General features: G+C 42.3%; 1 protein-coding gene across 4 annotated transcripts in view; it reads right to left on the bottom strand.

Moving 5' to 3' along the window:
• DLG5 (discs large MAGUK scaffold protein 5) overlaps positions 1-13178 on the bottom strand; it is a 153011-nt gene that overhangs the window by 13517 nt on the left and 126316 nt on the right. For all 4 annotated transcript variants that reach the window (XM_060694127.2, XM_034424002.3, XM_034424001.3 and 1 more), the window contains 4 exons: positions 11518-11688; positions 10265-10461; positions 3702-3845; positions 1263-1390 (listed from right to left, as the gene is read on the bottom strand). In XM_060694127.2, coding sequence (XP_060550110.2) covers positions 1263-1390; positions 3702-3845; positions 10265-10461; positions 11518-11688 — 640 coding nt within the window. The remainder of the gene's footprint in view (positions 1-1262; positions 1391-3701; positions 3846-10264; positions 10462-11517; positions 11689-13178) is intronic.

Here is a 13178-nt window from a genome sequence, read left to right as displayed (position 1 = left end):
AGAGAGTGGAGTGGAGTGGAGTGGAGTAGAGTAGAGTAGAGTAGAGTAGAACAGAACAGAACAGAACAGAACGCAGAACAGAACAATGGAAGGGACTTTGAAGGTCTTCTAGTTCAACCCTCTACTCAAGCAGGAGACCCTACACCGTTCCGGACAAATGACTGTCCAGCCTTTTGTTGAATTCTTGAAGATGTTTACCTCTCTTATTTTGTTCTGCACACATTGCCTAGTTATTACAAATGTTTTTTTTTTAAAGCTGAGTTTTGATTCACGTAGAACTCATTAGCTTGTCTTCTGAGCCTCTAGCTTGCTCTAATAATAGAAATGAATCTTATCAGTCCGCTAATTTCTGACACAGAGCTCATCTGGTTAGGGCTCTTTCTAGTTGAACATGTTGTTGCAAGCAAAGTCAGTGACCAAGTCAATGGTTTTGTTTTCACAATCCGAAGCCACAATTCTCCTGTGGTTCGCCCAATTAGAGAAGGAAGATACATGGGCTGTGGTTTCCTGCTTCGTCTGCGCTGTGCCTTTCTCAAGTCTGTAACTATTTTTATAGACGGAGTCAACAAGTTCTAAAATAAGGAAGGAGAACAAGCCAAGAAGCGGTCAAATAGACCATTGTTCCTTGGCTCAACCTGCAAGGCCGGTTGATTCTGGCTTGTTCAAAAAACCGTGATTAAAACCAGCAGAGGTTTAGCCCGAAGTGTCTGTACCATTTTTAAAACAATGGCGTTTTGATATAGTTGAGAAGGAAGGAACGGCTTTTGTTTGGTTTCTAGAAGCTTCCGACCCTATCCTATTTCAAAATGATTGGGGCAATTTCCCAGTTTCTTATTCCGGAAACCTACAGGGTTAAACTTGAAAATGTACAATTGTGTTCCTTTTTCCATCAAGAGCAGGGGTGTCAAACTCAAGGCCCGGGGAGCTAGATCTGGCCCACAGGGCTGCCCTGGAAACAGCAAAAGACTGGCCCGCGGTGCCTCTGCGGCCCTCCCAAGCTCCGTTTTCGCTGGCAGAGGGTTGCAGGAGGCCGTCACAGCCGAAAACAGAGCTCAGAAGCCCATTTTTGTTGGCAGAGCGCTTGGGCCATCACAGGCGCCCCCGACACGAGTGACGTCGAGCTGGCCACGCCCACCCTGGCCACGTCCATTCTGCCCCCCCTCCCCCCCGGTCAAACACAACCCTGATGCGGCCCTCAACGAAATCGAGTTTGACCCCTCTGATCAAGAGGCAAAGACTTGAGGGAAAGAAAAGAAAAGCACCTTCTCAGTTATTTCCTTAATGGAAGCCACAGTTGTCACGTCAAAATGCCCACTCCTACGTTTGTAATCTATGAATAGACAGTCTTTCACACCCCGTTCAATGGCTTGTTGAGAAGCTTTCATCACCTCTGTTTGGAAAACAAAAACAAACAACGGTTTATTCGGTTTCAGCCAAAATGCATTGATTTAACAGAAATGTATTTTTTTTTTCTCCCCTGACCCAGGTTTCACTGGTGCAATTATTAGTGGCATGGATCTGGGAAAAGGCTATTTGGGATCATCAAGGAATACATGCAAATTTTTCATAGCAAAACAGTTTTTCTGTAAGCCCTTGCATCGGAGTGGAGTCGCCGGGACTGAACGGAACTGAGCGTTTGCTGGCTGGATGCCCTTCCTGATGCCTATGCGGGGTTTGCAGTAGATATTTTCTCTTTGCGCCCAGAGAGAGAAAAATCTGCCGCTACCAAGGATCGAACTCACAGTCTCCTGATCGTAAGGTGAGAGTTCTACTTCTAGGCCACCGCAAAACGGTTATCAGAGTGAAATATATAACGTGGCAAAGAAGGGGGAATACTCCATTGGTAAAGGGAGAAAGTATGTAAGTGTGTGTGTGTGTGTGTGTCTGTGTGTGTATTGTGTATATAAGAATGAGAAAAGAAAGAGACCTGTTATTATCTTAATCTATTCAATGCTGGATCTGTTGATTGTGGGCGGCAAACAGAGCACTCTAGAAGTGAACCAGACAACTCCAAAGGATGGCAAAGCACATGATACACTGGAAATGTTTTAAAAATACATCTGGTTAAACACTTCAGTGCTGGTGCTAAACCTTCGGAAAAGCAACCTCTCGCAAGCAATTAAGCTGAGAATTAGTTGTAATTGTTTTTTTTTAAACACATAAAGAAACTGTAATATGCGTTGATAACACAGATTAGATCAAAAGGCAGAATCTGAAGAAAGTAACTTTTTCTATTATTATTATTATTATTATTATTATTATTATTATTATTATTATTTTGGCATGATCAGGTTGATACATGCAGCAAAATTAAATGGGAATATGTTATTTATTTGTATCCCACTTTTTATCATTTTTACAAATAGCTCAAACATACCCAAGACACCTTCCTAATTTCTTCGCAACAATAACCATGTGAGCAGAGTTGGATTGAGAGAGTGTGACTGCCCCAAAGTCACCCAGATGGCTTTCATAGCTAAGGCTGGACTAGAACTCACAATCACCCAGTTCCTAGCCTGGTGTATTAACCACTAGACCAGGGCTGGTATTCACTTACCTTCGCTATCGGTTCGCAAAAGTAAGTGCACACAGAGCCTTCGCGCAGTGCAGAGCGTCAAAAACGGGACATGATGACGTCTGGGAGGGTGGGCTGAGCCTCCCACAGCCGCCACTACCGATTTGCTCGAACCGGATATAACCGGCTGAATAGAACCACTACACTGGCTCTCCTTCTCTCTCTCTCTATTTCTCCCATCATGAATATGGTGGCAGGTCACTGAGGCATGAAGGTGGAAAGAGACTCCCTTTTAAAATATTCCCTTACCATAAATCCCTGAAAATTTAAATTAAGAATAATTTAATCTTGTTGCATGGACAGACTAGGTTTCCAACACCTGAATACAGGAGGAGGTTGGCTTCCAACCTGGTTTCCTTTCCTTTCCTTTGCCCAAATTTGCAACTATTTTTAAAGCTGAAGTCAATCAACAAGTTCAGATGGACAGAAATGTAAGAGTTGCCTAAGGCAGCAAAAGAGGAGACGCAAAAGCGAACGGAGAAATCATTTCATGCTGAAGAATCTTTTCTTTTTAAAATAATAATAATAATAATAATCCAGAAAGTCCTTTGAGAGACGATCAAGCGATCAACTTTTGAAGAAGGACTACTTGGTAAGATGGTTGCCTACTCGTTTTTTGCTTCCTAGTTTGCAAGTTCGGATAATGGGACAAACCATAAATAAAAGCAGCTGGCACCCTGGTCACATAAATAGCTTTAATGAAAATTGCTTTTCGACTATTCTTAGGAAGCTGCTTCCATAAACAGATGTTATGTGTAGGCGTGAAGGAAACCAGGACCATACAGATAACAGTAACAGAGTTGGAAGGGACCTTGGAGGTCATCTAGTCCAACCCCCTGCCCCCACCTGTACTAGGGATTCAAACTGCTGAACTGCTGACCTTTCTGATCGACAAGCTCAGTGTCTTAGCCACTGAGTCACCTAGCTAGAATCTGATCAACTAAAAGTTCGGCACTAAATTGCCACCAGGTAAGGATCAATAAAATTCAATAGGAGCTGAACTTGGATTGTTTGTGGCAATGTAAGGACTCTAAGCTGATGGCACATTTAACTCTGGCCCCCTAGCTCTCCCTGCTCTTCTCCTACCTCATCTTTCTTAGGAAACCCTTCCATGCAATGGACTTACCAAGAGGACACCTGCAAAATTTCCCTGGTGATTCTTTGACCAACATATCTTTCACAGCATCAGGTAATGGTCCAAGGATAAGCACCGGTCTAGGAGATGTGCAATCTACCTTTTGGACTCGTTGATACGCCAAGCTTACAGCATCTGCAAAGAAAGAAGACACGCAAAAATTCAACAGCTGAACTGAAAACTCCGCCCCCCCCCCAAACAGGAAGCATGAAAAGGGATAATTACAAAATGGTTCAGGGAACTATATATTATCTTCATCAATTAATTGTACAATTGTGTTTCTTGGCTAAGGCAAAAAAAAAAAAAAGACTTGAAGTTGAACTATCTGCAGAAAAAAATAACATTGTGAATATCAAAAAGCTGGCGATCTTCTCGTCTGGCAGAATGGAATGAAATGGAATAGAATAAGGAAGGAGTGGAGTAGAGTGGAGTGTCAGCCCTGGAAGCCATCTTTTCTTTGAATCTTCAGGGCTGCCACATTTAGTTCTGTGGGAAACTGGAAGGGGGATTATATAGAGTTGGGAAGACATCTAGCCATAATAACATTCTTTTCTCTGAGAGTCAAGGACATTCTGCCGTGCACCTGGAGTGGCGTGACTGGGAGGCATCTCCAGTTGGGATGGTGCATTGATTGGGCCATGTGATGGACATGTGGGTGCAGGGGAAGGGACCTGGACTTTCCTTTGGGTGGGGAAAACCTGGAAGCTTTCAGATTCGGGTTTTTCCAGATGTGCCAATATGCCATCTCTAATAAAATGGAACTTTGAGGAATTTCTAACCTTAGGGTTTTCTTTCATTGGGGGTGTTACTTGGAACCCTGACATAGAGTAGAGTAGAGTAGAGTAGAGTAGAGTAGAGTAGAGTAGAGCAGAGCAGAGCAGAGCAGAGCAGAGCAGAGCAGAGCAGAGTAGAACACAACAGAATAGAACAGAATGCAAAATAAGATAGATAGGGTAGGGTAGGGTAGGACAGGATAGGACAGAATAGAATAATGGAAGGAACTTTGGAGGTCTTCTAGTCCAACCCCCTGCTTAAGCAGGAGACCTTATATGCATTTTGCATAAATGGCTATTCAATCTCTTCCTAAAAGCCTCCAGTCATGGAACACCCACAACTTTTTTGGGTGGGTGGGGGGAGCCGTTCCAATGATTAATTGTTCTTACTATCAGGATGACATTGAAATTAATTTGACTTTGGCGATTTTATTGACTGCCAGATCTTTTGATTTCTGCTGAATATTGGGTCAGCCTTACGTTTCTTCCATTTGTTATAAAACATTTACTTACTTATAGTAAACATTACTTACTATAACAGAGTCAAAACAAGCATTGTTAGAGTGCCTGTCTCCCACTCAGTATGATAAAAACACAAGAGGCCACCAATTGTACTCTCTGGGCGCAATCGGTTTACTTACTCCTTTACTCGATTTTTATCACACCCTTGCAACTCAAGATGGCGAACACAATCCTAATACTCCTTCATCCGCTTATTTTTCACCACAACAATAACTCTGTTCAGGTGGGTTGAGCTGAGAGTGACTGTGACTGTGGCCCAAAGTCACCCAGTTGGTTTCATGCTTAAGGCAGATCTAGAACTCACAGTCTCCTGGTGTCTAGGCCAGCAACTTAACCACCAGACCAAATTGGTTCTTCCCAACTCATCAGGAGCTTTTCCCCATCTGCACGCAAGATATTCTCATTCACACTTTGAGTCATACTTGGAACAAAGACTGTGACTGAAGTGTAATATCAATTTGTGTGTTTGTTTTGATGTAGGACGGCTACCCAGAGTGCTTCAAGACTGGGGTGGGCTACAAGTACTGTAAAGCAAATAAAAAATTCCAGCATATTCTTTTTTCCAAAACAAAAAATAAGCCTCAAAGGTTTTGTGATACTAAAGGAAATGAAAGCAGTATCTTCTGAGAGGTGTCTCCGCGTGTTCTTTTAGAGTTGTTTCCCATGACAACCAAACACAGGCACCATTCTCTTGAGACGTTTGGAGGCGATTGGAAGACTCTGTGACTAAAGGCATTCTCATTGAACGGTACCATTATCCACTCCAAAGCCTGCCATATAAAGAGGCACCATAAGTGTTTGACCCCATGCTAGGAGAGTCCTGGGACTCGCAGGAGTCTTCTCCAGCACCATAGTTCAAAGGCCTCAATTCTTTGGCACTCAGCCTTCCTTATGGTCCAACTCTCACGGCCATACATTGCAACTGGGAAAACCATAGCCTTGACTATACACACTTTTGTTGGCAGGGCGATTTCTCTGCTTTTTAGTATGCTGTCTAACTTTGCCATGGCTTTCCTCCCCAGGAGCAAGCAATTTTTAACTTCTTGGCTGTAGTCCCCATGTGCAGTGATCTTGGAGCCCAGGAAAATAAAATTTGTCACTACCTCCATTTCTTCCCCATCTATTTGCCAGGAATTGAGAGGGATGGATGCCATGATCTTACTTTTCTTAATGTTGAGTTTCAAGCCAACTTTTGCACTCTCCTCCTTCACCCACATCAAGAGGCTCTGGATGAGGTTCCTTTCACTTTCTGCCATTAAAATGGTATCATCTGCATATCTGAGGTTGTTGATATTTCTCCTGGCAATCTTAATTTCCAGCTTTTGATTCATCTAAACCCGCCCTCCCCAGGTCCAATATCTCATTCCAGGCCACGTGTGAGGGACCACAACACTTCCAAATGCTTCAACGCTCAGAATTCTCAACAATGGCCATTTCAACTGGGGAATTCTGGGTGTTGAAGTTCATCCACCTGAAAGATGCTGAAGACTGCTTTAGAGGCCGGTGCCAACCTGTGAAGTGGGATGAGTGGTTCCTTTTTTAGGAAAGACTCTCCAGAAAAACACATTTGTGGTGCATTTCAGAGGTTCCTGCAAGCCTTTTTAATCCTATAGAAAGCACCACCATAGGAGAAACAACAATGTGGTCTGAGGTCATCTTCCAAGAAGGTGGTCACAAGCCCATTTTGTGCCAAGCTTGGTTGAGGTGGCCGATCCATCCACTGTTCTGCACACTCGGGAAGAGACACCCCAGATACTGATGGGGGAAATTGCTCGTATAGCAAAAGAAACACACACAACACAAATGGCTGTGAGGAATGAATGGCAAAGGATGGGCTACACCTCACAAGAACCGGGAAGAATGTATTCGGGAAAACGACTGGCTCAACTTATCAGAAGAGCTTTAAACTAAAAAAAAAAAAAAAGCGCGAAAAGTGTGAGCAATCTTTAGGGCTTAATTCCAAGCACAAACCTTAAGACAACCAATGAGATAGAAAGTGATGGGAAGTGTTGTGGCCCGCCAGCGGAGCTGGTGGCAGACTTGGACGATGAGGAGGTCAGGGAAGAACTTGGGCCAGTTCTGGGGCCTGGGGAAGGTTCTGATGGATGCTCAGCATCGGACAAAGAGATAGAGCCAGGGCCGTCCAACATTCCCTAGCCACCAGAGAGGCATCTGCCTTTGGAAGATGCTATGAGTGAGGAGGAAGAACAGCTGGGGCCTGTTCCAGATGCACGTATATGCAGAGCTGTTAGGAGAACAACGGAGGACAAGGAGTCGACTCAGGAAGCAAAAGCACATATGGACGCTGAACGGCTCTCCCTAGCTGGGGAATAAATAGAAGGAAATGGGAGTGGTTGTGGCAGGAGACAACAGTTCATATTTCTGAAGATTTTGCTCATTGTGTTTCATGCAACAAAGACTGCTTGCCAGAACTTAATTTGCAGCCTTCTGGCTGGGAGTTCATGGCCTGGCAATTATCGCAAGGAACTGATAAGGTCTGTTACTGCAGTTAACTCATTGCAGGACTATTGCCTGGACTTTTCGATGCGTAAATACCATTAATTCACAGGAGATAAATAAAGAAGGGTTTTTCATGACAAAGAATTTGTTTCTTGCTTCTGCTAAGGCTAGGTCAGAACAGGAAGGAAGAAAAACTCAGATGTAACATAGGAGACATAACTAGGGTCAACCATCATCTCCTTTTAATGACCTCATAATCCCTTGTGGGGTGGAGTCTGGGCAACTGAATGGAGTTGACTGATTACTGGCCAGATGCCCTTCCTATTGCCAATGCGGGGTTAGATTCAGCAGATATATTCTCAGAGAACTATCTGCCTCTACCTAGGATCGAACTCACAGCCTCCTGATTGTGAGGCGAGAGCTCCACCTCTAGGCCACTGCACCACTCAACTAGGGTCAACCATAAAGGACTCAAATGCCTACACACAAATGCTCATAGTTTAGGGAACAAACAAAGCTGAAGTACTAGAACATGAGGGCAATTATGATATTGTTGCTATTACCAAAACATGGTGGGAAGAAGGGCCTTCTCTCTCAAGGTATGTGCTTTACCCTTCTGATATGCCAGGTGCACAAAGGAAGCAGACTGGAGGTTGTGTTTACGTTTTTACATGTTTACTGATCTGTCTTGAAGAACATCTTTGAACCACCAACAGTGAAGACTTAACATTTGTCTTAACTGGCAGCATTTCTATAAATAACAGTAGTGGCCAAAATTGTGGAAACCTTTTGGGAAAAGTGTATTTTTGAGGTTTGATGGCTAATAACACCACTTGTTTTGGAGTTTCAAGATAATCCTATTCCACTGCTGGAATGGCCTGGGAATAGCCCAGACCTTAACCCAATTGAAAATCTATGGAGTCGGCTAAAGAAACTTGTAAGTCAGAAGCGACCTAGTAATAAAACCCAGTTAATAGAAGCCATCATTCCATCTTGGTTTCACACGATAACAGCTGCAGAACTCAAAGACTTGGTTCACTCCGTGGGAAGACGTTGTAAGGCCGTAATTCATGCTAAAGGTTACCCAACTAAGTATTAACTGAGATGGTGATTATTTTTGTATATCTCATTTTTTCTATGTGTTTCTTTTCTTCTTTATACTGTAACTGCTGTTCTAATAGCAAATCCTTCATAAAAGTTATTGCATTACATTCTTGATTCAATTATCTTTCCGTTGATATATAATTTTATGGTACTACTCCAAAAGAATATGTTGTTATTAGCTAGTTTTAGAAAATACACTTTTCCCAAAAGGTTTCCACAATTTTGGCGACTACTGTATAGTGATTGGAAGTCGGACTTCAATAACTTGGTTGCAAAACATCAAGAAAATTTAAGACTGGCATGGAGACTCAAGCCACTGCCCTGTTTTGAATCCCAAAAACACAAGAATTTGGTGTCGTCTTTCTACTACAGCCCTACTTGGTCTGAAAGGAGAGCAAAGCATCTCTTCCAAACTGTTCCACAAGTTTCGCGCAGTCTTATTTTGAAACAAAGGACCCGAACCGCCTTACTTCCCCTGATTTTCCCTTATCTATTTTCCTTCTGCATATGCCATACGGATAATCCTCAATTTACGACCACAATTGAGCCGAGAATTTATGTGGCTAAGCGAGACATTTGTTAAGCGGGTTTTGTCCCATTTTATGACTTTTCTTGCCACATTTGTTAAGCGATTCACTGCTGTGGTTAAGTTAGTCACACGGTTGTTAAGTGAAGCTGGCTTGTCAGAAGGTCACCGAAGGGAATCGTGTGACCCCTGGGACGCTGCAAACCGCCATAAACACGAGTCAGCTGTCGAGCACCCAAATTTAAATCACGTGACCATGAGGGTCGTAAGCGTGATGGTCGTAAGTGTGAAAAATAGTCATCGGTCACTTTTTTTTTTGTGCCGTGATAACTTTGAATGGTCACTAAGTGAACTGCTGTAAGTCAAGGACTATCTGCCTGCAAGTGCTGGAGATTAAAAGCATCTCCCATCAGGCAAATGCTTTGGGGAAGTGAAATGAATCCTGTTATTTCTAAGACACCAAATTTGCTAAGGCAAATTTAAGCTGTTTTGCAGAGACTACGGAACTGAAGTGTTATGAAAGAGGCCAGATGCAAAAAGAAAGATCACTTTGTAGAAAAGTCACTAGAATAAAGGCTTGTGGCCTACACAAATCTCTTATTTAAAACATTACGGGATGGAACAACTCTCTTTAAGAATGAAATTCAGTTACGGACCCTAACTGGACATGTTAAAAAGACAGACACCACACACACACACACAGCCCACCAGAACTGTAGCTCTGCCTTATCCCTTCCGCAGCCTCCTGTTTGCGACGCACAAAGCTTGCATAGGAAAGTCCCACAGAGGGTTCTGCCCAGGGGTGAAATCCAGCAGATTCTGACGAATTGGTAGCGGAAATTTTGAGTACTTCAGAGAATCGGAGATTTTGCAATATCCTTCCCCCAGGAGTGGGGAGGGAATGGGGATTTTGCAATATCCTTCCCCCAGGAGTGGGGAGGGAATGGGGATTTTGCAATATCCTTCCCCCAAGAGTGGGGAGGGAATGGGGATTTTGCAATATCCTTCCTCCAGGAGTGCCGTGGGAATGGAGATTTTGCAGTATCTTTCCCGTGACACCCACCAAGCCACACCACGCCCAAGCAACACCCACAGAACCGGTAGTAAAAAAAAATTTGAATTCCACCATTGGTTCTGCCCCGTTTTAACCGAGTGCGATCGCCACTTGCCGTCCAAGAAAGGAATGGAGTCTGTGCTAATGGTGTCAAGGGCCAGCAAATCTTTTCCGTCTTTGGAGCCGCTGCGCTTGTGTTTGTGTTTCCTTCGGAAGAAGGATCGGCGGGCCGCAGCCGAGGATGCCTTCGAGGAGCTGTTGTCATCTTTGGCTTCGGACATGCTGTGTCTCCTGTAGAATTCCTGCTCCATTCTATAAAGGAATGGTTGGGAGAGTCAGGCAGGAAGAGGTGAAAGGATTGGGACAGGGGGGGGGGGAAATCCTCAAGAAAACAGAGCCGGTGCTTTTTTAAGGAGACAACTGGACTTTGTTTTTTCTTTTGAAGACATTTCGCTTCTCATCCAAGAAGCTTCTTCAGCTGTGACAGGATAGTGGGGAATGGAAGGATTTATATTCCTTGAAAAATCCTTCCATTTTCCATTAACCTGTCATAGCTGAAGAAGCTTCTTAGATGAGAAGCGAAACATATTAAAAAACAAAACAAAACAAGAAAGTCGAGTTGCCTCTTTTAAAAGCACCTTTGGGACAACCCTGGATGACCAAGTATCTCTACAGAATTTGTAAGAGGCATCCTTCTGAATATGGGTAGCCCTCGACATACGACAACAATTGAGCCCAAAATTTTATTTTCCTAAATGAGACAGATGTGAATTTTGTCCCATTATTTCCCTAAGTGAAACAGATGTGATGTCAGGCCTGGAAGCCATCTTTTTCGTTGGATTTTCAGGCTTGCCACAACTGGGACGGGGGATTGTATGGAGCCAGGGTGATATATATAGTCATAATAACATTCCTTTCTCAGAGAGTCAAGGACATCATGCCCTGCACCTGGAGGGTGTGATTGGGAGGCATCTCCAGTTGGGACAGTGCTTGGATTGGACCATGTGATGGACATGTGGGTGCTGGGCAGGGACTTGGACTTTCCTTTGGGTGGGGAAAACCTGGAAACTTTCAGATTCGGGTTTTCCCAGATGTGCCAATATGACATCTCTAATAAAATGGAACTTTGAGGGAAACTCAAGCCTCGGAGTTTTCTTTCGTTCAGGGTGTTACTTGGACCCTGACATGTGAATTTTGTCCCATTATAGTACTTTTCTTGCCTCTTTCTTTTCCACCTCTTTCTCTAGAGATGGGCTTCTCCTAACCAAGTCATAAAGCATAGAAGGCTTAAATTTATTTTTACGACTTTCAAGTAGCTTGATTCGAGCAATGCCCCAAATCCCATTGAAATCTCTAGGATGGAATTACATGTATTTGCTGGGGATCTGTCCTCTTTCCAGCTTCTGAGCATTTTCATCCAGCTGCCAGGCCATCCAACAGCCAAAGTTTCCTTGGGGCAGAGTGTCATCGACATACAAAATGTCATCTTTTTTGAAACTCAAGTCCTGCTCAACTTCTGCTAGGCGGTCATAGAGTGCCCTGTTAAGGAAAGAGACAAACAGATGACCATCTATCTTTTTTTAGACTGCTCCAGATGTTACAGGACAAAAACTGAAGACCTCCTGTTTGGCAGGCATCCCAATAGCCATCTCTGCCAACTTGGAGAAACGAAAGTGTCCTTCAACATACAGACGTGTGCCAGTGGCGTTTAAAGGGAAACAAATTATAAGATATAAGGAATTATTGGATGAAAAGGGTGAACTTAAATCAAAGCAAGATATAGAAGATCAAGGTTATAAGATGGATTGGTTTTCATACAGGCAAATACTCTCTAGATATCGAGAAGATCTTAAACAAGAAGGTTTTTATAATGTATTGACTAATTTAGACAAGATTTTGATGGGTTCTGATGATCATGTAATTAAAAAGCTACATGGTTATTTACTAGAGGTTAAATTGGAAGAAGAACAAGTTAAAGAATCAATGATAGCATGAGGGAAGAATTTTGGCTATGGTATTGATTTAGAGAAATGGCAAAAATTGTGGTCACATAATTATAAAATGACAATGTCTACAGCATATAAGGAGAATTTGTATAAGATGTTTTACAGGTGGCACCTATCCCCGTCGAGAATAGCCAGAATGTTCCAGAATAAATCGGAGAAATGTTGGAAATGTCATCAGACCCCAGGATTCTATTATCACATGTGGTGGACATGCGCAGAAGGAGATATTGGACTGAAATACACACGTGGTTGAAAAAATGATAAAGAGACATATCGACTTTAAACCAGAGATATTTTTATTAGGGATTATACCGGAGACATATAATAAAGAACTGCAATATTTAATTGTGAATCTCTAGACAGCAGCTAGAATTGTATTTGCTAAAAACTGGAAAGGAGAAAAGCTACCTAATGATGAAGAAATTATTAAGAAAATGATGGAATGTGCTGAAATGAGTAAATTGACATTTGAAATAAGAGAGCAGGAAGATAGACAATACTATTTGATATGGGATTTATTTTACCAATGGATAGAGAATAAGAATTGGAAATAATGATGATATAAATGGATAAATATAAATAATTAAAAAAAAACAACATACAGACATGTGCGATTTAGACAAAGATTTACTTTGGGCCACTTGAGGGGGGAAACGATATCATAGTTGAATTTGGTATGTTATGACTTTATTGGTTTGTATTTGTAAATCCCACAATATTTTAACCTGCTCATTTTCAATTACTTTTTCAATTCAGTATTCCTACCAACGTTTCATAATTGGCACATGATCATTTTTACAGATGAAATAGAAATAGTAAAGCAGAGTAGAGTAGAGTAGAGTAGAGTAGAGTAGAGTAGAGTAGAGTAGAGTAGAGTAGAATAGAATAGAATAGAATAGAATAGAATAGAATAGAATAGAATAGAATAGAATAGAATAGAATAGAATAGAATAGAATAGAATAGAATAACAGAGTTGGAAGGGAACTTGGAGGTCTTCTAAAAATGGGTTTTTAATGTTTTTA

This window comes from Pantherophis guttatus, chromosome 6 (genome assembly GCF_059756535.1).
Source record: "Pantherophis guttatus breed Tessera chromosome 6, ASM5975653v1, whole genome shotgun sequence".
Lineage (NCBI taxonomy): Eukaryota > Metazoa > Chordata > Lepidosauria > Squamata > Colubridae > Pantherophis > Pantherophis guttatus.
Note: the sequence above shows the minus strand (reverse complement) of the source record. Positions and strands in the feature narration are given on the sequence as shown.